Source organism: Equus przewalskii, chromosome 30 (assembly GCF_037783145.1).
Source record: "Equus przewalskii isolate Varuska chromosome 30, EquPr2, whole genome shotgun sequence".
Lineage (NCBI taxonomy): Eukaryota > Metazoa > Chordata > Mammalia > Perissodactyla > Equidae > Equus > Equus przewalskii.
This window is the reverse complement of record NC_091860.1, coordinates 27,592,359-27,617,668: the sequence shown is the minus strand read 5'-3', so window position 1 is coordinate 27,617,668 and position 25,310 is coordinate 27,592,359. Positions and strand designations below refer to the sequence as shown.

Sequence of the window (25,310 nt, the reverse complement as noted above, 5' to 3'; positions counted from 1 at the left end):
GATTTGCATATGGAGCTTTAAGGAATGTCTTTAGGAGACAGGCTCCCACTAATCTCTTATACAGTCGTATATTTTAATAAAAACCATTTTTTTAGGTCTTACCTGGGACTCACAGTGACTTATGTTACATTTCTCTGCCCCTTATATTTTCCTCGTGAAAAAGGCTTCCCTTACACTGGGAATGACAGTAAGTGATATTGTTTTATTTCCATAATAACGATTGTAATCTTGACCCAGGCTAGACAATCAGAGTTCCTTATCCCTCCAAACATTCAATGGACCAATGGCAGGCACATGAACCAAACAAGGGGTCAATTGAGGTTCTCTTCAAGATTAATCTGAATGCCAAAATATCCAGAGATACTCTCAAGTGTTAATGACCATAAGCCTTGAAGAGCACTAGGGCCATATTTGCCACCAACAGAAAATGTTGTGACAAAAATGAAGCAAACCAAAAGTAATGCAAAGAAAAAGAGACTTTCCTGAAGACTATTCCAAGTCCTTAAAGTTATCCAACTTGGACTTCCTAATTACATAATCCAATAAACTCTTTTGCATAGGATAGCTTGAGTAGCTTTCTATAACTAAAATCAAGAATTCTACATAGCACAGTCCTTAATGGATAAGTACAATCCACAGAATTCCGTTGTGAAGGTACTCAACACTGCAGGCAAGGGCTCATAAGTCCCTATGAAGCCTGCTGGTATTAGACCCACCCAGAGAGAGCACCACCAGATCAGCTTTCAAGCTGAAATGGTGCGAGAGGAGAGCAACTCATTATGCACAGGTGTAAGGCAGTTCATTGCTCACCACAGCTGCATAAAACTGTCTGTACAACATCACAAGAGATTCAGGAGTCATAAGCAGGACTGTGCATTGAATACATTATTCTTATTTTCTAAATTTTTTGAGGCAGAGAATATGAGATTGATGAAGTCTTTTGTATTGGAGGCATGGAAAGGAAATTAAGGATTCAAATGAAGTCAGTAAAATATAATTAGAAATTACTATTTTGAGATTCTTTTCTAGTGTAATAATCCCTACATCCTTCTCAGGAAAATTTTAACCCAACCATTCAAACAACTTGATTGACATTCTGACACAAGAAGCAAAATAGATGTGACCACACAAATTGCCAACCTTCACAGCTGTTGGAAAGTGAATGAGATAGAGATCAACGTAGTCCAGTTGAAGTCTTTTCAGAGACTTTTCCAAGGCTGATTGGACCAACTCTGGTCGAAGGAAAGTGACCCAAAGCTGCAAAGGATAAACAATTAAAGTTGTGTTGCATTAACACTTTAGTCAGTTTTGTTTTTCTTGTTTCACCTAATAATTAGACATTTTTCAACTGGTTGGAAACTGATGACCACAAAGGAAAAATACTTTTTTCCTTCTTGTGTTCCCTTTTGATCTGACTTACCCATAGAAACTCTATCATTTGTTTGAATTTATCATCGGTACATCTACTAACAGAGGAAGGAAATGACTCAACAGAGAAAATCTATTATCAAACAATAACAAGGCTCTTTATCTGAATTCTATTTGATACAGTTTACAAAGCATTTCACAAATATAGACTAATTCTATGGAACTTTCAATCATATGGGGAAGATTTAGTATCCTCTTTTTTTTAGATAATTGTAGGGAAAAAGTCCGTTGAACATACCAGTATGTGCAGGACACACAATTCAACTCACTTTAGCTATATCTTATTTAATACACAAAGTGCCTCACGTATTTTTCTTTCTTAAGGATCGAGGTGAGAATTGAGATGCAGAATGCTAAGAAATTGTGGTAAGTCACCCAGATGATAAAGAAAGATATCATCTGCTCAAAGTTCTGCCTGGGGGCTGGCCCTGTGGTGGAGTGGTTAAGGTCTGGTGCTCTGCTTCTGCGGCCAGGGGTTCGAAAGTTCAGATCCCAGGCACAGACATGGCACTGCTCATCATGTCATGCTGAGGCAGCATCCCCCATAGCACAACCAGATGTACTCACAAGTAGAATATACAACTATGTATCGGGGGGCTTTGGGAAGAAGAAAAAAAAAAGATTGGCAACAGTTGTTAACTCAGGTGCAATTCTTTAAAAAAAAAAAAAAAACAAAGAAGAAAAATGAAACAAAGAGTTTGGGAAAAAAAGTTCTGTCTGATCAATAGTCCATGATAAGTCACACTGCTATGATCTGAGGATCACAAAAGTAAACTGACGTTACTTTAATTTTATAAAATTTGAACAAAGAAATGATGATAACGCCTTCATCTTTTTTTTTCCTGCTTTTTTACTCCCCAGATCCCCCCAGTATATAGTTGTATATTTTAGCTGTGGGTCCCTGTAGTTGTGGCACGTAGGACACCGCCTCACCGTGGCCTGATGAGCGGTGCCATGTCCACACCCAGGATCCAAACCGGCGAAACCCTGGGCCGCCAAAGCAGAGCGGGCGAACTTAACCACTTGGCCACGGGCCGGCCACCGTCATCTTTTTTTGATACTTGATTTAATACGTAAATATATGTGAAGAAAGTTGTACCAATAAGCACAATTCACCACATAACTACTGTTCCTACCTTACATTTGTCACCTCCACACAATTACGTTCACACTTGTGCACATACACACACCACATACACATCACCTTTGAAGTGTAGAATATGTCTTCTCTCTTCACAGTTCCATCTTCAATTTTGCTTCGGATGGCCTGTCCGACCTCTTTTTCATTATTGTACACATAAGCACTATCAATGTGGCGGAACCCAGCATCTATAGCTAATTTGGTGACCTCCACAGCTTTGCTTTTAGGAACCTATTGAGCGAGCAAGTAGTAGTTAGATATCCACAAGATTGAGAGATAGCTAAGGCAACTTTGACCTTTCCAAAAATCAACTTTTCCTCCTGTCTTAGGTTAGTTCTGCATATGTGGTCATGAACCTAGGGCAGTTTGCCTGAGTCTTTCCTGATAAGTAATAAAAATTGGGCATCACAGGTACCTCTTTAATCCTGGGCAATCACTAATTGATCACAAGCATTGGAGGTCCCCACTGCCATCTCCATGCTCAGTAATTTGCTAATATAACTCACAGGACTCAGCATATAGTTGTAGTTGTGGATACGATTTATACTGTGAGAGGTTGCTAAGCAAAATCAACAAAAGGAAAAGGTACATTGAATGAAATCTCAAGATACAGGGTGAAAGCTTCGAAGAGTCCTCTAACCGTGTAATTGCATAGGCACACTGTGTACAAATGAAATAAAATTGAATAAAAATTGTGTACAAATGAAAGAAGTACATATTTAAGGTGTACAAAATAATGTTTCATATATGTATATATTGTGAAATTATTACCACAATTAAGCCAATTAAAATAGCCATCACATCAGATAATTAACGTTTGTGTGTCTGTGGTGCGAACACTTAAGACCTCTCCTCTTAGCAATTCTCAAAAATATAATACATTTTTTTTAACTATAGTCACCATGCTGTATATTAGTGCTCCAGATGTTGCTCATCATATAACTGACAGTTTGTACCCTTTGACCAACATTTCCTCATTTTTTTCAGGGACCCCCTCCCCCTGCCCCTAGTCATCAATCCTCTACTCTCTACTCCTACAAGTAGATTTTTATCTACTCTCATTTTTAGATTCCATATATTATTAGGATAAGGCAATCCTTGTCTTTCTGTGTCTGGTTTAATTTACTTAGCACAATGTCCTCCAGCTTCATCCCTGTGGCTGCAAGTAGCAGGATTGCCTTCTTTTTTAAGCCTGAATAATATTCCGTTTCTTTCTAAATAATTTTTGAAACTTTCTTTTTTAAATGATATTGCTAGGGACTCGATAATTTGTCTAACTGTCCACTGCTGGTCATGCTCTTCCCTTAGCTGGAAGGGTATTCAAAAGTTTATTGAAGCTTGAGATTCACTGGTATTCTTGACCCTTCCCTCTCCTTCATCCAACCTTGTATTATAATGTAGACAAGTCCTGTTATCTGTCTCCATACATCTCCTTGAATATTTCCTACTGTTTTAGAGATGAGAAAGTCAGACACAAAGTTTAAGTGCTAGCCCCTTGTCATACAAGTGAATAGTCTAAAGACACGATTTGTAGGGCTCCATTCCAGTGACTTGTCCAATTTGCTCCCTCTCCTTTCCAAGGTCAGACTCTATCTATTTGCTTCACATGAAAGTAATAACAAGCACCAAGCATTCTTGCCCTGGAATGCTGTGCCTTATTCTCTCAAATGATATTATATTTTCCATTTGGGATAAATCCCCAAGCAATAGGAGAAGTCCAAAGGAAACTACAGGTAGAGTATTTATATCCTAGCACACAGCAGGCTACCCCACAGCAGAACAGCAACTCTCTCCCATAATTTGTCATTCATCTCATCTCCAGGACCTTCTACCACAAATTGCCGGGGTCCAGCCTTGGCAGAGTCCAGGTTCCCGCGGGAGAGACAGCGTCGGCGAAAGTGTAAGTGCTAGACGTGAGACTCGACGCAGTTGCAAGCAAGTCCAATTTATTTCGGGGACAGGGTACACTTACATAGGAAAAAATCACACGAGGTGGTCTAACTCTTGTCGTCGTGGGAACAATAGATGAGGGGCAGTGCGTGACTAAAGGTAATAATCAAAGGTGGTTATCTACCTCAGGATTTTCCAGTCCTGTAGGAGAGGGAGAAGAAGAGGGCATCCCTGAGCTATAAATAAGCAATGCTTGTGTTCACCAGTGAATAACTGCTTGATTTTCTCCTCGCTCATTCTCTACAAGAGAACTATCAATGCACAGAGAACAGTAAATATTTACTCACCAGAGGATATATGGACATGGTTTAAAAAAATAAAGAAAATTATGTTGCCAGCAGTTCTCATCCCTAGGAATTGACATGTTTTGTCTAATGACTTCTCTCCAGAAAGAGTGGGGTCAAGGGCTGTTCCATGGGAATAAAACCAGAGTACACCTGAACTTTACAGAGTCTTCAGGGTATGGCAAGGGGCCCGAGGGGCTATGCAGGCCAAAGTGCAGATTACATTGTTTTGGAAAGTAAGGAGATGGTAGAGGCTGAAGGGTAGGAGGGATGGAAGGGATCCAGGGTAGAAAGAGGACATGAGGCACTATTGTTGTCCTAGGAGGAATTTTAGGGAAAAAAACAGAGAAGATTAAGCAGATATTCATGGAGTTTGAATTATGGTGTTTGATAAAATTCGTAACCCATGGAGTCTGAACTACAATCCACTTCATTCACTATGGTGTCATGGAGTGGGTTCTGCCTGAAGAATAAAATGTGCATTGAATGTGGCCTCAAGAAGAGCGAAGGAGAAAGGTGAGGCTCTTTTGGGGATCACTTCCTCTATTGCATCATTTTTAATTTTAATAAAATCACCCAATTCTGTCCTCAAACACTTAGAGTCAACTGAGGCTCCTGTTCTCAGAGGATGACTCACCAGTGAAACACCTGGCCGGGCCCATAGTGCAGGGAGTGGTGGAGAGAAAATTGATAACTTCAATGACTGTTTCAGTTAGGACACAACGAGATCAAGAAAACCTCTCTCAAGTTGGTTTAAGCCCCATAGAAATGTGTTAGCCCCATAACAAGAAGTCCAGAAGAAGAACCAACTTGGCATTGGCCACAGGAGGTCCAGATCTTCTCCAGTATTCTCTTGGCTCTCCCTTCTTCTGTGTGCTGGCATCATACTTGTGCTGGGTGAAGACAGGGCAGCAATTTCAGACATCACATAACAACAGCACATATCCAGTCAAAGGAGAGGGGCCACCTGTGTTAGGAAGTGAGGGAAACTGTCTTAGAAGCCTGCAGCACTGTTCCTTTCATGTGTCACTGAACAGGATAGGGTCACAGTCCTCTTCCCAAGGCGATTACATGTCAAGGGCAATGGAGTTAACAAGAGTGACCTAAACAAACCATTTGGAGTACAGTGGGTGTTTGGAAGGCAGACACTTTGAGCACTGAAATCATAGTGAGAATGTGGTGGTCTTTAGATTAGACAATTCAGATCTTGGCCACATTTAGAAACTCTTGGTGAGTTTTTAAAACATAGGCTTTACTAGAGCTAAACCAATGAGAATCTCCAGTGAGTATGAGTCTCAACTTCAGATAAAGGGTCCATATAAGTAAAAGCAGAACAATTATCTTGGTTTTAGAGACATTTACCTTTTGTGATTGGTACGAGGACAGACTAAGAGGTGAAAAAGCCAGGAGGCTTCACCCAGCACCAATCAGTTTAAAGGAGAAGTATAGAGAATGAATGGAGTTTGATTTAACTGAAATTTCTTACTTAAGCTGATTTGAATATGCAAACTTCTACGAGAGTTGAAAGGAGAAAAAGAAGGAGAAAGACTCATGATTACAATTCTTGATGAGTCACTAACTTGATCAATTGAAATGTAGTAGAAACCACAGAATCAGAGAACTGATCAGGGTGGAATGTGTTAGAGTTAAGATCAGAGATGAAGCAGTTCTAAGAAGTAAATGTGGGAGTAGTTACCTCACATAGTGTAGGTACAAGTAAAAACTCTTAGGAGTTGAGGATGTTGAAACTCTGAGAAGCTTGAGTTGTCTGCATGAACAAGGATGATGTCAACACATCCTGGGACGGAATTATAAACTAAAACCAAGAAGGGAGTGTACCGAGAAGTGGGTAAGATGGTAAAGTCAAACTGATATCAGCCTTAAAAGGACAGTTTTTCATTCATGTGGCCTCCTTCTTGATAATCTGAGATGAAAATCTACAGTTTTACTACTTAGCACCTGGTGATATAATTATTCCTACTAGAAAGAAGAGGAAACTGAAGCTTAGTTGCCCCAAATTAACCACAGAACTAGTATAGCAGACTGAATAATGGTCCCCACGATGTCCATGCCCTAATCTATGAAACCTGTGAATATGTCCCCTTGCATGGCAAAAAGGACTTTGTAGATGTGATTAAGGATATAGAGATGCGAGGATTTCCTAGATTATCTCAGGAAACCTGATGTATTCACAAAGTCCTTTTAAGGAGAACCTCGGAGGGTGTCAGTCAAAGAAGAGATGTGATGATAGAAGCGTAGATAAGAGATTCTAAGACGCTGTGCAGCTGGCTTTGGAAATGGTGGAATAGTCCATGAGACAAGGAATGAAGTTGTCCTCTAGAAGTTGGAAAAGGTGAGGAAATGGATTTTGCCCTAGAGGTTCAAGGAATGCAGGCCCACAGACATTTTTATTTTAGCCCATTGATGCTGATTTTTACCTTCTGAGCCCCAGAAGTGTAAGATAAATTTGTACGGTTTCAGGCAACAATGTTTGTGATAATCTGTTATAGTAGCAACAGGAAACTAATGCATAGATGATTCCATCAAGTCTCCCCTCCCTCTTCTGCATCATCGATTTCTGTCTCCTTACTAGGGCATCTTAGAGCAGAGGGTTGTGCTGTTATTTCTCCCATCACAGACAATCCTCACTTGGCTTCATTTTCCTCCTCAGCAACTGCCTAATTCTCTGGTCCTCTTTATATCAAATTCTTTGAAAATTGTCTATGTTCTGTCCCTGATTGCTCTCTTCCCACACTTTCTTGAACCCACGGTATTCAGGCTTTTGTCTCCACCCTTCTAACAAAACAGCTCTTGACTTTGTTAAGGTCAATTGCCAAATTACAGACTCCCTTTCAGTCCTCACCTTACTTGTTCTATAGAACAAGTTTTGACTTATTCGTTTGACTCTTCCCCTGAAACAGTTCCTTCATTTGCATTCCAGGACAGAACAATCTCCCACTGTTCCTCGTACCTCACTAGCCCCTCCTTCTCAGACTCCTCTGCTGGTTCCTCCACTTTTTTTTTTTTTTTTTCCTTTTTCTTCCCAAAGCCCCCCCCCCCGGTACATAGTTGTGTATTCTTCGTTGTGGGTTCTTCTAGTTGTGGCATGTGGGACGCTGCCTCAGCGTGGTCTGATGAGCAGTGCCATGTCCACGCCCAGGATTCGAACTAACGAAACACAGGGCTGCCTGCAGCGGAGCTCACGAACTTAACCACTCGGCCACGGGGCCAGCCCCAACCTCCACTTTTTTAAAACAAATCCTTAATGATGGGATCCCTCATGGCTCTTCTCTTCTCTGTCCACACTTACTCATCTAATCTAATCTCTGATCATCCTCCTTTGTAGCTTTATAATGAGAACTATATTCTCACAAATCCCAAATATATATCTTTGTTCTAGACTTCTTCTCTCCTCTAAACTTGCATGCCCCACTATCGACACAGCATCTTCACCTGGATACCTAACAGGCATCTCAAACACACATATCTAAAATTAAACTCATCATCTTCCCACAAAGGTTTGCTCCTAACACACTGTCTCCATCTCATCAAATGGAAACTTCTTCCTTCCACTTCCTTATCTTAAAATGTCTGGAGTCAACTTTGACTCCTTATTTTCCTTTTACAACATATCCAATATGTTGGAAAGCCTCCTTGACTCGATTTTTATAATATATCCATATTTTAACAACATCTGACCACCTTGAATGCTCATACCATCATCTATCCAACACAATCTCTCACTTGAATTTTTGCAGAAAGCCCTAACAGAGAGGTCTTTTCCCTTGTATTTTCTCAATGCAACATCCAGAGTGATCCATTTAAGCTAGTCAGCTCATGTAGTTGTTACTCTGCAATCATTCTCCATTTTGCTCAGAAGAAAAGTTAAAGGCCTTTCAAAAGCCAACATGACAAAGTTCCCTATTGCAGATCTGGAACTTATCCTCTACTACTATCTTCCTTGCTCACTAAACATCACCTTCATTAGCCTACGTGTTGTCACTTACGTATTATAGGAACCTTGATTCTTCTTGGCCTTAGTATTTTCTGTTCCATGTCCAGGAATTCTCTCTGACACATCCACATAACTCACTCTTTTGTCTCATCCCAATTTTTGCTCAAGTCACCTTTTCATTGAAGTTCTTTTCGACCATCTTATTTAAAATAACACCCAGCACTCCCATTGTCCATCACCATCTCTTTTCCTCCCTGCTTACTTTTTCTCCATATCTCTGTGAAGCATCACTAAGGATTTAAGATTTTAACCTGACTTGCAATCTACAAACAAATTAACTTACCACAGTTTCATGGATGCTGGTAGAAGTCATGAACCTTGTGGGTCAGAGAAGAAGGACCATTATTTATTATTCACAACAATTTGCTGTAGCCAAAGTGATAGCATTTTTTCCCAGCTTTATTGAAATATAGTTGGCACATAACATTGTATAAGTTTACGATTTACAATGTGGGGGTTTGGTAAACAGATGTTGTGAAAACGTTTCCCACGTTAAGGATTCCTGCTTTAGGTCCTTGAGCCCACATTTCTACAGGGTGAAGTGAAGGCGCCCACATGAGACCTGATCTTGCAGGTTGACTTACAGGAGGAAAACCTGAATCTAGGGAACTCGGATGCACTCTAGCAGGCACTGAGCATGCTTGCCCCTGCCCTTGCTCTAGAGGGAGATATTTTCTTTCTATTGCTTCACAGCAGGCACAACTTCCATTTCTTTGGAGGGAGCCACTAACTCTACATTCCAAGGCTGTTTGCTGCACAAACATCTTGTAAAAGTAGAGTAGAATGCAGGGTAGAGAGTTCCTCTGCTTATTAGGGGTACAGAAGTATGAGATCTGCAGAATTATCTCCCAACAGACACCTACCCATTTCTAACAGTTAAGTATTTATTTCATTCATGATCTTCTTCCCCCCACTAGCCTGTAAACTCAAGACACTTCTCATCTCAATTTAATTCTTGTCTATTTTATTGATTGATAAGACAATGTCTGGCACATAAGGATGTTCAATAAGGTTTCTGCTGAATGAATAAATGAATCAATGAAAAAATATACAAGAATGAGTCAAAATGTCAAAACATAGGCAGATGATTAATGAATTAAATAAATTAATAAGATGCAATGCTTTACAACAAGAGAAATATGATACTGAAATTTTTAATAATATTTGATAGCTTTGGAAAATATTTATACGTTAAGTAAAAAACAGTACACAGTCTGTGTATTGAAGTTCATTTCAAATTGTAAATAAACACACACCCCACATTTCTATAGGAAAATCATGAAAGAAAATGCACCAAAAGTTCAAGAATTTTTAAATGGATTAATTATGTTACTTTTACTCTCCCTACTTTCCCTTTTATTTTTCAAGTTTTCTGTAATTTGTATGTGTTATTTTAATAATCAAGAAAAGCAAACATACTTATTTTTAAGTCTTTATTATTTCATAAATTACAAAAGAAATGAAAATGAGAATAAAGGAAAGTGAGCACCCTGAAACTACAGACATTGGTTTGAATCACCTCCACCAAGTACAGAAATGCTCTCCACACACTTAGACAGGAAATTCTTAGAGCTCATGGTGCACAGCTCGTGGTCAATATTCTTCAGAAAATGGATAATAAGGATGATCAACAGCACTGAAAGAGAAGGATTTAATGCATTAAATCTGTCTTCACACTGTCAAAGAGAGAGTTTCTCCAAGGACGCAGTCAGGATGGGATCAAAACTAAATTCACGAACACATCCCTCCTTCCACCCAGACACACATCCATGCAGGCTCCCTGTCCGTGTGCACATTCCACCTGCGTGCCAGATTCCCACATCCCCACATAGACAAATGCCAAAGTGACAGGTAATTTGATTTAAATTACGATTTATATTTATTTATAAGTAAGAACTACAGCTAAAATGTTGTGGTCATTTCAGCCGCAGGTGTCACTCTCATCCCTAGCCAATGAGAGTGATGACGGTAAGGATTTTGCTGTTGTTTTTCACACGTTCTTTCCACAAGTATATACCGATCACCCTCAGAAATCCAGGGTCCCTCCAACAAGGAACTTCTACTGAGGAGACAACATACACATCTACATAACCACACCTACAAAATAGGACTACTGTTTTCTTAATTTATAATTTATGAGAATATTTGTTATTCAATCATTGTTATTACTGTTGATTTTGATTTGTTTCCATGTTATTATTTTCCTTTTTAAACTTCTCCTTTTCAACTCAATATCATTGAAGACTTCATTTTGAGCAATTCTATGGGGCGGGACTTGATCTGTTGACATAGGGCCAGACGGATGAGTGGAAGTATGTGTTCACAGCTTAATGAAGGAGATGATAGACTTATAATTAAAAGTCTTTGGAAATAGAAAAGGTACTTTCTCAGAATCATGATTTAGTTTTAACAGAAGGAGAATTTTGAGATCTTTCTTTAGAAGTAAATCTTTATTCTATAACTAAAATACTATTCCCCTTATCTCTAAACTCTCTTCCAAACTTCTTGGTTCAATTAGTCTTCTTTCTCTTCCTCCTGAGATGCTCCTGCAGGAACTGAACAACTGGAATGCTATGTTTGTGAACAAGTTAAAGTCAAAGGAGATGGAGGGTCCCAGGGGAGAGTCTCCTGAAGGACAAAGGCCACTGTGAAGAAAGCCTTGACTTAAGAAACAGAGAAATCCAGAGGATCTTTTCTTGGTGTGGGCCACTGGAGACACATCAGTCACCAATATTAGTGTCAATTAAGTTCATGACCCATTTATAGTTCAGTTTGGTGAGATAACACAGCTGAGGAAATGAGAGTTGTGATAGGGAAAAAAGGCCAACGAAGAGATAAATTTGGAAGAAATGTATGGTGTTTGGGGACAGGAATGTCCTTTAAGGCGAAATGCCAGTGGACACTAAGAAAAGAAAGCAGAAGCAGGGCCACAGCATTACTTTCACAGTACCTAAGCACATCTGACTTCCTGAGCCCCCTCCTCTGTAAAAAATATTAATATTGCATTTTACTATTGTGTTAGGATAAAAATGAATAGCATCCAGGCTGGCTTCATTATTATGAAAGCATTATTAATATAATCACTTTTTTCTCCTGATTATAAAAGTAACTAAAGATGAAATATTTTGTAGGTCCCCTAAAATTATACTGGAGCAAAGGCACTGTGCATTCCATGTTGAATGGGTAAGTCAGCCCTGTGTGGAAGCTCGCCAGACACAGAGATTAGGGGCAAAAAGGGAGTAAATTCCCCATGATGGAAATTTTGGCAATTTTGCTTGTGCTCTGTCCTGGGCCCCACTTGTATTTCTCTTGGATCAGAGACTGAGCCACTCTGGAGTCAGATCTGGTCTGAGGTCTACAGTAAGCTCCTGTTTTACTCCTACTCTGGAAATCAGGTCTGTCTTCCTGATCGAGAGAAGCTTAGTTCCTCTACTAACCTGCATGCTACAGAAACAGTCTGTGAAAAACAATCTGCAGTTTACTTACGAGAGTAACTTAGCATATCGGAAATTTCTGTTGAGGCCATCAATTGCTTTCATGTCTTCTGGAGTCAATTCAAATTCAAAAATCTAAAGTCAAGAAGAGGATCACGTTAAACTCTCCCCCAAGGCAGCTGTCTTCTACCTGGGATCTTGAGGACTTTCCCACTTGATGGAGAAAGGAGGATATCCAGGGAAGACTTCCCTGTCATCAGCTTCCAGGTGTACTGGCCGGAGAACTCTTCTGCTGGGCTTTCCACCTCTCCCTGCCCACTCCTTCTCTAACCACTTCACAAGAGTAAGGCTCACAACTCATCAGTCCCAAATCTTTCCAAGTGAATTGCTTGCAACAGAAAAGAAAAATATCCCCCTTTTACAAACAATGCCAGAGTTGGACAATCTGGAGAGAATACCTGCTTAGTTGACCCAGCTTTAGTAAGATTATTCCTTCCCCACAACCCTCTAGAATTTGACAGCCTTGAATTTAAGCAAGCCTTGGAAGGAAGAGCAACTTCCTGTGAAAGCCTCTACCAGAAACTATTGACCTCTGGAAAAAGCATTCTTTGATCAAGTATTAGTTGACACCAACTGCTCATCCCAACCCCTAAACACCATTTTATTTCTAGGAGGGTTTCCACTTCCCTATAAAAGAAAAGACTTTCTGATTGATCTCTGAGACACTATACATTTTATATTCAGAGTGTTCTCCCTTTTGAATAAAGTCTCTCTTATTTAAGCCCAGATTTGTTTTTAATTGATGATGCATAGCCCCTAACAGAGAGTCCTTTAGTGGCACAGCAGAAAGATCTTTGGTAAGAAATATGACAGTGGGAAGCTCATTATTTTATCCTGGGGACAACTTCATGGAAACTCAGTGCGTTATCTTCCTATATCTTTGTCTATCTATCTATCTTCTATCTATCTATCTATCTATCTATCTATCCATCCATCTGTCTATATGTCATGCACCTATCCACCTGTCATTCATCTTAAAAATATACTCCAGAAGTGATTTGGTTATCATAGGGATATGTATTAACACGTTGAGTCGAATTGAGAAATAAAATGGGAATTTTTTCTGATTGATTTAACAATGAGATTTAGATTTGTGTATTTGATATATTCACAAGTTGAGTGAACTAAATCAACAACTTCAAGGATTTGGAGCAAACACTCTATAAATAATATGCTCTGAATGTCCTCTTTTGCAAATATTAAAATTGTCATAAAAATTTTAGCTGTCAGCTTAAAACAGGATAGAGCTTAAGCAGTTTTTCACAATTCTCATGAGGTTCACAGCAAAATAAGTTGAAGACCACTGATTGATCTAAGAGACCAGGGGAGAATTTAGAGAAAAATTGTACTTATTCATTTGTTAATTTGGTCCATCTATAAACTTATATATGATTTCCTACCTGCTGGGAGCTCTTCTGGGAAAACGTGCTAAGAGATGACCCAGAGGGAGTAACTACATTTAGGGTCTCATAATCTAGAAAAGACCGTGACATATAAACAAACAATTCTCGTTTAATAAGGAAAAACTCACTAACAGAGCCATGCCAAGTGCCATGGTGTTCAACAACTGTGCTGGGGTGTCCCAATGGAGAAACAAAGCAGCTAATGCTATTTGGTTTGACATTGACGTGCAAATAGGGGTTCATCAGGTAGACAAGGGGAAGAAGAGGAAGCAGGTTTTTAAAAGTTCCTCTGCATAGGACTCTTACAACTGATGAAAAAAAAACAGATTAAAAAAAAACACTGATGAAATGTGCTCTGTGTCAAACAATATGGAAGCAGCAAAGCCAGGCCTCGAGGACTTAAAGATTAGGACTCTGAGGCCAGTGCTCTCTCTTCCCCTTCTTCCAAGCTGCCCCCAGAGCATGCAGGGGAGAGACGCATGGGAATGAATGAACACGGCTGGGTACTGAAAGACAAGAGAGATGGCACCCAATACAGCATCCAGTCCTCACTCTGGAGAGACTGTCCAGCCTGTACCTGGAAGTTCTCTTTGATTCTCTTCTCATTGAAGCTCTTGGCCAGGACCACCACCCCCCGCTGCACCTGGTAGCGCAGGGCAATCTGGCCTGGACTTCGCTTGTGTTTCTTGGCAACAGCATTCAAGATTGGATCCTCCAAGAGATATGGACTGTCCTTTTCCACCCTGAAAACAAAAATCATGAACTCATATTTGAATAGCGTAGGACTGAAAATCTAGAGTAACATTTTCCCCAAGTTCCTCAGATAATTGAGAGAAATAGGTACATTATGGTATGATTTTAAAAGCGTTTCATGAATATTTGCAGAGATTCATTCACAATTGTGCCAAACTGGAAACAACTAATATGTCCATTAATGGGTGAATGGAGAAACAACCTGTGATATTTATGTCCATGCAAAGGAATATTACTCAGCAGTAAAAAGGACTGAACTAGATATTTGCAACAATGTGGATAAATGTCACAGATGTTATGCTGAGTCAAAGAAGGTGGACATGAGAGTAAAGAGTCTATGACATCTTTTGTATGTGAAGCACTATAACATAGCAAACTAATCTAAGTTGAAAAAAGAAATCAGGGGCCGGCCCAGCGGTGCAGCGGTTAAATGTGCATGCTCTGCTTCAGCGGCTGGGGTTCCCCAGTTCAGATCCTGGGTGCGGACATGGCACCACTTGGCACACCATGCTTTGGTAGGCATCCCACATATAAAGTGGAGGAAGATGGGCACGGATGTTAGCTCGGGGCCAGTCTTCCTCTGCAAAAAGAGGAGGATTGGCAGCAGTTAGCTCAGGGCTAATCTTCCTCAAGAAAAAGAAAAATTTAAAAAGAAAAAGGATATCATAGAGATGGTCACCTTGGGATGAGGAAGAATTGTCTGGAGAGGAACACAAAAGAACTTTGTTGGGAGATAGAAAAGTTCTGTTTCATGATACGAGTTGTGTTATACAGTATATCCACTTGTCAAAATTAGACTGCTAAATTCCTGCAAGACAAGCTGTGTAAATTTTACCATTAAGTGACTTTAAAAAAAATCTTATTCAGAGTGGGGTTTGGAGTAGGTGGACACGTAGTGGAAACAGAATGAAAGAATGTTGGTGATGGCTGAAGTTCACAGATGGTACCTGGAAATTCACACTATTATTTTTTCTTTAGGTAGCATTGCTTTATAGTATTATATAAATGTCAGATATACATCATTATATTTTTGTTTCTGTGTAGACTACATCATGTGCAACAACCAAAGACTAATTACCATCCATCGCCATACACATGTGCCCTGTCATCACTTTTGCCCTCCTCCCTTCCCCTTCCCCCTTTCCCCTCTGGTAACCACCAATCTAATCTCTGTATCTACGTGCTTGTTTGTTGTTGTTGTTCTTATCTTTACTTATGAATGAGATCATACAGTATTTGATTTTCTTCTTCTCTGACTTATTTTGCTTAGCATAATACCCTCAAGGCAGATCCATGTTGTTGCAAATGGCAAGATTTCATCATTTTCATGGCTGAGTACTATTCCATTGTGTATACATAGCACTTCTTCTTTATCCATTCATCACAGTATTGTGTCCACTTTTTTGCTTGAAACTTTCCATGATAAAATGTTAAAACTAAACTTGAAAAAAAGGATTTCTTCATCAATGAAGTTGCTGACATACGTTAACCCTAACATTCTCATTACCAGTTTGGGTCTCTATGGGACCCCAGGGCACTGTAGGCAACTAGGACAATGTCCTTGGACTTGCAGAACTCCAGCAGTTTGCTCTGGTTGAGGTAAGGGTGACATTCCACCTGTAAGTTGCCAAGAACCAAAGGTATCAGAATCCGTGATGCAATAACATGTACATTTGAAAAGTCCTTTGAAGGAATATCTAACATCAGGTTAATACATATACTATAGGGTTCAGATTGGTACTTTTGCCCATGCACTTTCTGAAATACCTGCAAATGATGTTGGTTTTCAGAAATAATTAAACAATTCTCTTTATATTTTTACTAATGTTTAAAATGACTAAAGACCCACAGAACCAGGTTGTGGCCTCTAAATGCCTTTTCCTACTGTGAGAAACCAAGATTACTTAGAAAAATGGCTGATAGCTGGTCTGGGCAAAAAGCTACAAACTGACCCTAGAAAATCATACACTCTAGAAAGTGAAGAAGACTGGAAAGATGATGAGGCATGTCAAAGGAACCAGGAGCTCACTTGAAGAGGCAATGAAACTCTGACAACTGGATCATCAATAAGAAAAGGAACAACACTGGATAGGAAAATATCATATTTGTTAAAATTCATGAATTCACAATGACATACATATATGATCAAGTCTTTAGATGTAACCTCCAATTTACATTGGTACAAAAGTATCACATCAAACTGAATCACTGGGATCAATCAGTAATACCAATAGTGTGGAAAAAGTTAAAGGAAAAAAGTCTTAGTTTTTTTCACAAAGAAATTATAGAGAAAGAGAAAAAGAAGAAGGAAGACGAGGAGAAGGAAGAGGAGGGAAAAAGAGAGGGACATATTTGAACATATCTTGAATTATTTTCTACAAATAGATTCCTAGAAATGAAATAACGAAGACATAGAGTAGAAATATTTGAATGGTCTCTTGCATAATTTTCAAACTCATTTGCAAAAATGCTTTTTTTGTTTGACATTTTGTTAGACATGTACAATGTCATAGTGTTTAAAAATTGACAGCATTGGGTGTTATGTTTAGAAATTACATCTTTCAATTATAATTACTCATTTCCTCACTTTCTACTGTTTTGGTTTTTCTCGCTCTTATTTCTCACCTCTGTGTAACTGCTCCTGCAAGGGTCCCACAAACTCCATGTCGTTAAATGCAATAACTGTTTCCATTCCTCTTGGATTGTCTGCTCCATGACAGGATCCACCCTATGGCTCACGCAATCCTTTTTGTCCCTCTTCGGTGGCTCTCCTGACACCACACTCTCCTCATTTTCTCTCTCCCTGTCTGATCACTCCTCCCCAATCTCCTAACCATTGCCTCTTTGCCTTGTCCTTCAATGCTGACTTTCCTGCCCTCTTCATGTTCTGTCTATGAAATTTTCCAGGAGAGGGAATCGACTCTTGTGAGTTTAATTACCATTCATAAGGAAATGATTCGAAAATCTCTACCTCTAGTCTTAAACACCTTCCTGAGCTCCAGACCAGTATCACCATCTTCCAACTCAGCATCTCCACTTGGACATCTCATAGGAACCTCAAACCCACCTCTGAAGAACTGAAACAATACTCTTCCCATGCCATTCAACCTATTCCTTCTTTGGCATTTCCTATGGCAGTAAAAGGAACTATCATTACACCAATTGACATCAAGCTGGGAACTTGAGGATTGTTAGCTAAGGAGGAACATGTGAAGGGTGGAAAGCAAGGAAACTCTGGTGGACTCTGGGCTTGCCTGGTTGCAGACGGGCTTGTATTTGAGCCCTGGTTTGTTCAGGATCATCTCCAGCTGTTTGTGATTGAAATTGGACACCCCAATGGACTTGGTTAAACCCGCATCTTTACACTTCTCCAGGGCCTGCAGAGGAGGAAAAGGTGTGGTAAACTTTTCATGTAGTTTGGCCCTTTCATTTTCTAGTGAACATTTTAAAAACAGGAAATCTGTCATCATATTTATCACAACTTGACTGAACCCATTTTATTGCTTGAATACATTACCTCCTAATATACTGTATTGCTATGCATGTCTACTTTGTCTCCTTGCTTCTACTACATGCACACCCAGGATGATAAATAGACATGAAGATGTTTCTCAGTTCCCCTCCCTGCCCTCTTCCATGTGCCTATTTTCCTGTTAGGCATCTAACTGTTCTTTAGCAAATGGTGTCAGAGTCAAGAGCAAAGAGAAACTCTCAGGTTTTCCTAGTAGAGGGTTTGGCTGCTTCCTCTTTCCTAGAGTGGTGAAAAACATGGTGGGAAAGGCTACATAAGGGCAGGCTTCACTCTCCCTCAGTCCACCCTTCTGCTAAGTCAGACATAGCCTTCCATCCCTGGTGGGCCTGTTTAGCCATCTTTGGAAGGCGCTCTAACTCCTCTTGAGTTTCCTCTGACAATCCCCTTACAGCATTCCCATGGTCAACCTAATCAGTGGGGCAAAGAACCCCTACTTATAAACATAGAAATTCAGATGAAGAACAATCCTTACAGGTCATCTCATTCAGTTCCCTTCCTTAACAGATGAGAAAATCATGGTACAGAGAAGTACAGTGATGTGGTCAAGGTTAGACAACTGATGGGGCCAGAACCCATTTCTTCTGACTCCCAACCAGTGATTTCTATCTTGTCACCCAGTGCCTCTTAGGTGTCAGTGGCAGTACTTACCTCCCATGTGTCCCGAAGGTCCACTGTGTCGAAGATAATTTTCCCACTGGCATCCTTTGGCAGAATCTCATCCCCAGACTGGAATACAGACAGGAGAAAGGATGAAGAAGAGGTATTTTTTTTAAAAAAATTAACTTCCAGGTGCCCAAGGAGCTGGGTCCCAAAACCTTCAAGAGGCTAACCCGAGTGTTTGTGTGTGCGTGTATGTGTATGCTGCGTAAGAGAAGAGATGTGGGAAAGGAAGATTATCAGCAGTTGAGACACAACAGTGAAGCACCTCTTTCCCAATGACACTGCCCTCCTATCCACATCCACCACTGAACTTCACCTAAGAATGAATTCTCCTAGGGCTGTAATAGATTTTACTTCCCTAGGACAGGCTGGTCTGGATGACTCGACTTATCTTTACTACTGAGCAATGCGTTTTAGCTCCGCTTTATGATTACCCAACTCAGATATAGTGAGGATCACAGGTCTGCGCACTGAACATCCACTACGATGTGAGGTTGAATCAGTGAAGCCCAAACGAACCTAGCTATATAGCATGGACCATCACAGAGTACCTCACTCTTCGTTAGGGCTGAGAGGTCCAAATTGGAGAGACTTTCCCTTAAAGAGGTGGGAGTTTCCCACTGCATCTCTGCAGTCTATTGTAACTCAGCTTTCTTGAGGACCCTAATCACTAACTCACTACAGACATAGCAAATCACTTAGACAAGTAAGGTGACGTCCTCAACTCTTTGAGGTGGATGCAGTGAGAATACTGAACTTCAATCTTTCTGAAGCCTACAGGATGAGGATAAAAGAATCTTGGTGAGGAAGTGGCACAGCTATTAAGGAGAGACATAAATCATTTAGCAATTCTATCAGCCAAACTCAAACCTACCTCTCTCAGTAAAAACCGAGAAAACCCAGCCAGAATAAGAAAACGGAGGTACAAAGGCAGTGATGAAATACTCTTGGGTGTGACAAGGAAAGCAAAAGCTGACCTTCATAGCAACTGGCCAATGAATGATGAAGAGATCTACATAGTCCAGTCCAAGTTTCGTCAGTGATTTTTCCAGGGCTGGCTGAACGAATTCTGGTCGAAGGAAAGTACTCCAAAGCTGCAGTGACCAAAAGAAATACTAAATGTCTTATGATTTCCCACATTTGGGGACCCAAAGTAAACCTCGTAGTTCAAAGACTGAGAAGTGCACACAAACCACTGTAGTGGTCTAAAAATAAGAAATTCTGGGGCTAAAATTATGTGACCTAGTATAAATGAGCTCTTTACTGGGACCTGGGATTTGCCTGAATGGCTGTAAGAAAACTCTGAATAATACTTAGATGGCCCAGGAAAAGTGACCTGTGTGTTTCAAGGATTAGAAAAGACATCTCTGGAAGGGGAGCCAAGAAATGCCAGGCAAAGGGAAGTGGAATTTACAGTCCTTTATAATAAATGCCAGGAAACAGTTCTGCTGAGAGGCCTGCGCTCTAAGAACAATTTTACCACTGATGTTGACATACATAGGATCATTCTGTAGAGACTTCAGCTCTCTTGACATTGGAAACAGGATTTTCCACCTAAGAAAACTGTACACATTTCAGCAAACTCAATGCTGACTTGAAAAAAGTATTTCCTAGTCTGATTCCCTTTTCTGAATAATACGTCAGCATCACTTGGATATGTGCTGAAAGGATCTGCTGAAAGATAAAAGGTGTACACTCACTCCATAGTGGCTCAGTCAATTCATACACCAGCTCTAGAAGAAAAGTATCATCATTGATGTTCCAGATATGCATGCTGACTGATATTCAGAGAGGCTGAACAACTGAGCCCCACCTTTAACACATTTCAGGGCAAAGCAAGCTTTTTTCTGTTTTATGCTTTTCTGCAAGGAGTCTCTGCAATCTTAGAAGGTAAATAAATTATTCCGATAAACATCAAGTTGTGGGGTTTTTAAAAAAAATAAAATATCTGATCTTGACAGCAGCCTCTAGTCACTCCACCCACAGCACCTTGGTCGTGTAGAATATGTCCGCTCTCTTCACAGTACCATTCTCCATCTTCTCTCGGAGGGCCTTGCCGACCTCCTCTTCATTTTGATAGAAGAATGCCGCATCGATGTGACGGAAACCCACATCAATAGCCACTTTGGTGGCCTCCCAAGCTTTGCTCTTAGGAACCTATGAAATATGAATCAGGAGGGTTGGTAATCCACCTGACTTAGAGAGAAGCAATCTATTTCCTTGATAGAGTTTCACCAGCTGTTTCTCCATGTCTCCTGTTCCCCTGTTTGATGATGCAAGCCTTAGTAGCAAACCTGTCTTCCGGGGGCAAAGACCAAACTCCAATGTGACCTCTAAGTTGAAATGAATTCAGGAAATGGGCTTCACCATAGAACACAAAAAGTCAAGTCTCAGTCAATAAAGAATTAGTTGTAAGGAAGTAACTCATAGGAAATCTTCTGATTCTGGGATGAAACTTCGACATATATAGATGGAGAGAGATATAGATATAGATTCTAAAGATACATATGTCAATATCTATTTTTAGTGTAGAACTGGAAAAGAGTCCATAATACTGGCACCTCCTCCATCCAGTTTCCACCAAAATGAGCTCTTAAAGTCATTTATGATTTTTTTATCCTTCATTCCCCAATGCTCTCATTTAACACTTATGCAACAAGCCTTTATTACAGGCCATCTGTGTGCCTGGCACACAATGGAATATTATTCAGCTTTGTACAAGAAGGAAAGCTTGTCATTAGCAACAACCTGTATCAAGCTGGAGGCTATTATACTAAGTGAAATAAGCCAGACAGAGAAAGATAAATACCACGTGGTGGAATCTGAAAAAAAAATTCCAGTTCTAAGAAACAGAGAGGAGAAAGGCCAGAGGCTGAAGGTTGGGGGGAAAGAGGAGAGGGTGGTAAAGAGATAAAAACTTTCAGACATTATAAAAATCAGATTTTAGGACTAATCTATAACATGGTAATCATAGTTAATAACACTATATGGTATAATTGAAGTTTACTAAGAGAATAGAAATTAAATAGCCTCACCAAGAAAAAAAAAATATGAAGTGATGGAAGTGTTAAACTTGATGAAGGGAATCTTTTCAGCATGTCTACATGTACCAAATCATCTTGCCATACACTTTAATCACCTTAGAATTTTGTCAGTTTTACCTCAATAAAACTAAAAAGAATTAAAAAAAAATAAAGTGTACCAATTGGATTAAAGGGAGAATAATAGTTGACTTTGAGGGGATTGTGGAGAGGATTAAATGAGAAATGTATTATCCTGTAACAGACACAGTCATCACTCTACCTATATCTGCCTGGGACTCAACATATCTGTGTACTGTGATACAGGCTTCCAACTGCGAACACCTATGACTCTGTCTGGGGGAATTCTATGACCACCAGAGTCTTTAGAAGAGACCAGCAATAATTAGGTAAAGAGGGGATCTTGTCCAATGGATGCTACTTAGCCTGTATACATGACCACTCCAGTACTTACACCCTGGGCCCATGAATGAAATGGCCATGGTTAAAGGGATTAAGACTATGCATGGGCCAACTGCACAAGCTACTTCTTACCAAGGCTGTTTGAGCTACCACTATTTTGAGATGAGTGACCTGTCAGCAGCAACAAAGACTGACACTAAGTCTTGGTAAAGTACAGTTCCTCTAGGAGACAAGCCAGCCCCTGGGTGGCGAGTTGACAATATTAAACTCTCCATGTTACTGGGGATGGAAGCAAGCAATTCATCTTTAGTGAAGCTGGTAACATTCTATGAATGTGTTTGCCATCTCTTTTCACAGTCCTTCTGACAGCATTACTATGGAGGGGCTACAGAGAGTTGGATTTACCAATCTAGGATCCCATGTAACATTGTCTATATGTTCTTTTCTCTGTGGTCCATATCTGTCTTTAAAACAGTAATAGAATTTGGATATAACATAGGTAAGACATATGCTATGCTTAAGCTATACTAGTGGATACAATGATAATTATGTCATTGCAAACAAATTGTCCCTGTCTGACAGCTATTAGCTATTGATATTTCATGTCATATTTCATAGAAAGATGGAGCATATCAATCTCCATTATTTATGGGGGCAACCCTCCCAAGCAACCCCAAAGCGTCCCCTACCTCACCGTGACCAGACAGTAACACTTAGAGTGCATTGCAGCTTCACCATGTGGATGTATAAAGAATACATTTGGTGAAAAGCACAATTCTGTCTCCATTGTTAGTTTGTGCCTCTTAAGTCTTCCTTTCTAATACCTAACACTTGGAATAAGAATGCCTTCTGAAATGAAATAAGGAAACCATTGGCAAATACTTCCAGCCCCGAAGAACCGAACCGAAAGCAAAGCTGCTACAAAGTAGTCATGTTACTTGTACTTTCCTTCTGTGCCCACTGCCCGTGAGGGAGCTGTAATAAAGAGCTGAATGACTCTGACTGAGGCAGCAGTGAGTGCAAGAAGAGCTGCCTGAGCTTGGATTTCACATGTGTAAGAAACAAGAATAATAATAATTTACCTAGGACAGTTGTTGAGGAATTCAAGACAGTGCGTGGAAAGTACTCAAAATACATAGTAAACATTCAACATATGCTAAGTCACCACATCAATAATAATGATAATCCACCCTCAAAATTCCCAGCCTCTGAATCCCCAGAGTCAACTGCTTGTCATCCTACTTAGTGCAAAGTTAGAGATGGTGAAACGGAGGCTCAAAGAGTCAGTCCAAATCACCCACAGTGTACCAGGCATGGGGTTGCAAGTCTACTGACCACCCTTCCAGGTTGTTTCCAGGGTTGTTTCAACCCTCTAGTGCCCTGGGCTCCACTTACTTCATCTGAAGCAAAAGTGCCAAATCCAAGCACAGGCATAAAGTGCCCATCATTCAGTTTCACAGAGCGACTATGGTTGAGGGCCATCACCGTCCACAGTCCTGGCTGACTTGGTTCTGTCTTTCTTTCCTTTCCCTTACTGGGAGCTGAGTAGAAGACAAGGCTCCAGCATTCTTTATTTCTACTAAGCACAATAAGATAGGCGGGGCTGGGATTGCAGAGGCCAATGATCTCAAAAGGAAACTAGAATCAGGCCACTGACTGCCCTATACTTCTTTCAGGTCTCTGCAGGCATATCTTACAGAAATAACATGCAGAAAAGTCATGCATGTTATGGGAGTTTGAATTTTCTCTTTAGCCTTGCTCATCCATGACTCCTAAGTTAAAAAAAAAATTTAACCATGTCAATTTCTGCTTGATAATTACATCAGACTTACTTTACAAGATGCAAAATAATCGGTAGACTTGTCATTTCTAAACACTAATTCCATCATAGTACTTTAGTTAAATACTTCATCCTCCATTTTGTTAACAATCCCATCAAAAAGACTTCTTCAGAATGTCTTGAACAAAGACCAACACATGGTCCCAAGCACACATGGAACAAAATGCCTTAAGAGCTGCCATCCCTGATTCCATTATCTTTTTCCCTGTTTCAAGAACTCATTTCCCCTTCTGATTTCTGTATCTTGCTTCTTTGAATCTTTTTTACAAGAAAAAACTGGTCTGAGATCAAGGATGAATTTCTGCAGTTGTGCCTTAGTTTCAGCTACTGTCTCCTCCTGGCATAGCCTCCTCTATTCCCCCTTGTTCCCACCAGCCATATCAACTGTTACTTATTCTAACAGCATGTGTTCTGCTCCTGTCCTTTATTACTCCTTTCAGTGCTTCCTTCCTATGCTTATTCAGAATCTAATTGTTAGAATGCAGTGTGATGGGGGCAAGCGTTAGAACAGGGACTGGTCACACAACAGCCCATTGCACCAGTACAATTCCTTAAAGATGAGAAGCCAGGAATGCTTTATGAAATATTTCTGGTAGACATTCTTGGATGGTTCTAAACAAAAACCACAAACTACTCAAAGTCTTTGAAAAGGACTTCCCAGAGGCTGGCCCCATCATGTAGTGGTTACTTTTGTGCCCTCCACTTTGGCATACCAGGCTTCACGGGTTCAGATCCTGGACACAGACCTACACACCACTCATCAAGCCATGCCTTGGTAGCATCCCACATACAAAATGGAAAACTACTGGCACAGATGTTAGCTCAGCAACAATCTTCCTCAAGCAAAATGGAAGACTGGCAACAGATGTTAGCTCAGGGCCATTCTTCTTCACCAAAAAAATAAAAAGGATTTCCCAAATATTAGAATACCCAAAATAACCACATTCATCTCTAAACCTTTGATGAAAGTTCATATTTCTGGGCCCACCTAGGGATTTAGGAGACAACAACCAGGGAGTTCACCCTGGCTACCTGTAGCTAACAGGAGCTGTTTTTGATGTGTCCTCCGGGAGGGCGTGGACCAGAAGAGATGCAGGTTTACAGAGATACCAGGAGAACCAAGTTCAACACCACGGAGGACTCCTCCAGCAAGCCAGGACTGCGGTCAGCAGCTACTCTAGTTCATCTCCAATCTGGAAGATTACTTTACAATCAATATGCCTGTGGCTATCAGGCACTAATGTCACCCCTTCTATAATGTGCTGTCCCACTTGTGCAGACAAAGAATGAGTAGGGACGACAGGACTATGTGAAGCTGTGTGGGTTTTGGTATGGATAGGTGTCTCATGGAGACTGGAAGCGGCAGG

General features: G+C 40.3%; 2 protein-coding genes across 4 annotated transcripts; both read right to left on the bottom strand.

Moving 5' to 3' along the window:
• Positions 1–311: 311 nt before the first annotated feature.
• On the bottom strand, positions 312–4,824 carry LOC139080431 (aldo-keto reductase family 1 member C23-like protein). The gene is made up of 4 exons (XM_070600834.1): positions 4,807–4,824; positions 2,633–2,800; positions 1,141–1,257; positions 312–338 (listed from the first exon to the last, which is right to left on the bottom strand). Exons 1-4 carry the CDS (start codon positions 4,822–4,824, stop codon positions 312–314), a joined length of 330 nt encoding a protein of 109 aa, XP_070456935.1.
• Positions 4,825–10,237: 5,413 nt separating this feature from the next.
• On the bottom strand, positions 10,238–24,488 carry LOC103541472 (aldo-keto reductase family 1 member C15-like). Of its 3 annotated transcripts, none has more exons than XM_008508301.2 (9): positions 23,499–24,488; positions 20,688–20,817; positions 19,638–19,754; positions 18,649–18,726; positions 17,723–17,845; positions 15,976–16,085; positions 14,293–14,458; positions 12,305–12,387; positions 10,238–10,454 (listed from the first exon to the last, which is right to left on the bottom strand). In XM_008508301.2, exons 1-9 carry the CDS (start codon positions 23,549–23,551, stop codon positions 10,412–10,414), a joined length of 903 nt encoding a protein of 300 aa, XP_008506523.1. In that variant the 5' UTR covers positions 23,552–24,488; the 3' UTR covers positions 10,238–10,411. The 3 variants fall into 3 exon arrangements, with proteins under 3 accessions (XP_008506523.1, XP_008506521.1, XP_008506524.1); XM_008508299.2 differs by having other exon boundaries at positions 20,650–20,817; positions 23,499–24,467; XM_008508302.2 differs by lacking the exon at positions 20,688–20,817 and having other exon boundaries at positions 23,499–23,688.
• Positions 24,489–25,310: the final 822 nt, after the last annotated feature.

Excerpts from the sequence above, each read along its gene's own strand:
- LOC139080431 (XM_070600834.1), bottom strand. Across the intron at positions 1,258-2,632 it reads ACATATTCTACACTTCAAAG|CTTTGGGTCACTTTCCTTCG; the intron begins GTGATGTGTATG and ends TATCCTTTGCAG. Across the intron at positions 339-1,140 it reads ACTTTCCAACAGCTGTGAAG|ATTAATCTTGAAGAGAACCT; the intron begins GTTGGCAATTTG and ends TTTGGCATTCAG.
- LOC103541472 (XM_008508299.2), bottom strand. The coding sequence starts at position 23,585 with ATGGCCCTCAACCATAGTCGCTCTGTGAAACTGAATGATGGGCACTTT. Across the intron at positions 14,459-15,975 it reads TCCCATAGAGACCCAAACTG|GGTGGAAAAGGACAGTCCAT; the intron begins GTAATGAGAATG and ends TTTTGTTTTCAG. Across the intron at positions 12,388-14,292 it reads GAATCAAAGAGAACTTCCAG|ATTTTTGAATTTGAATTGAC; the intron begins GTACAGGCTGGA and ends TCTTGACTTTAG.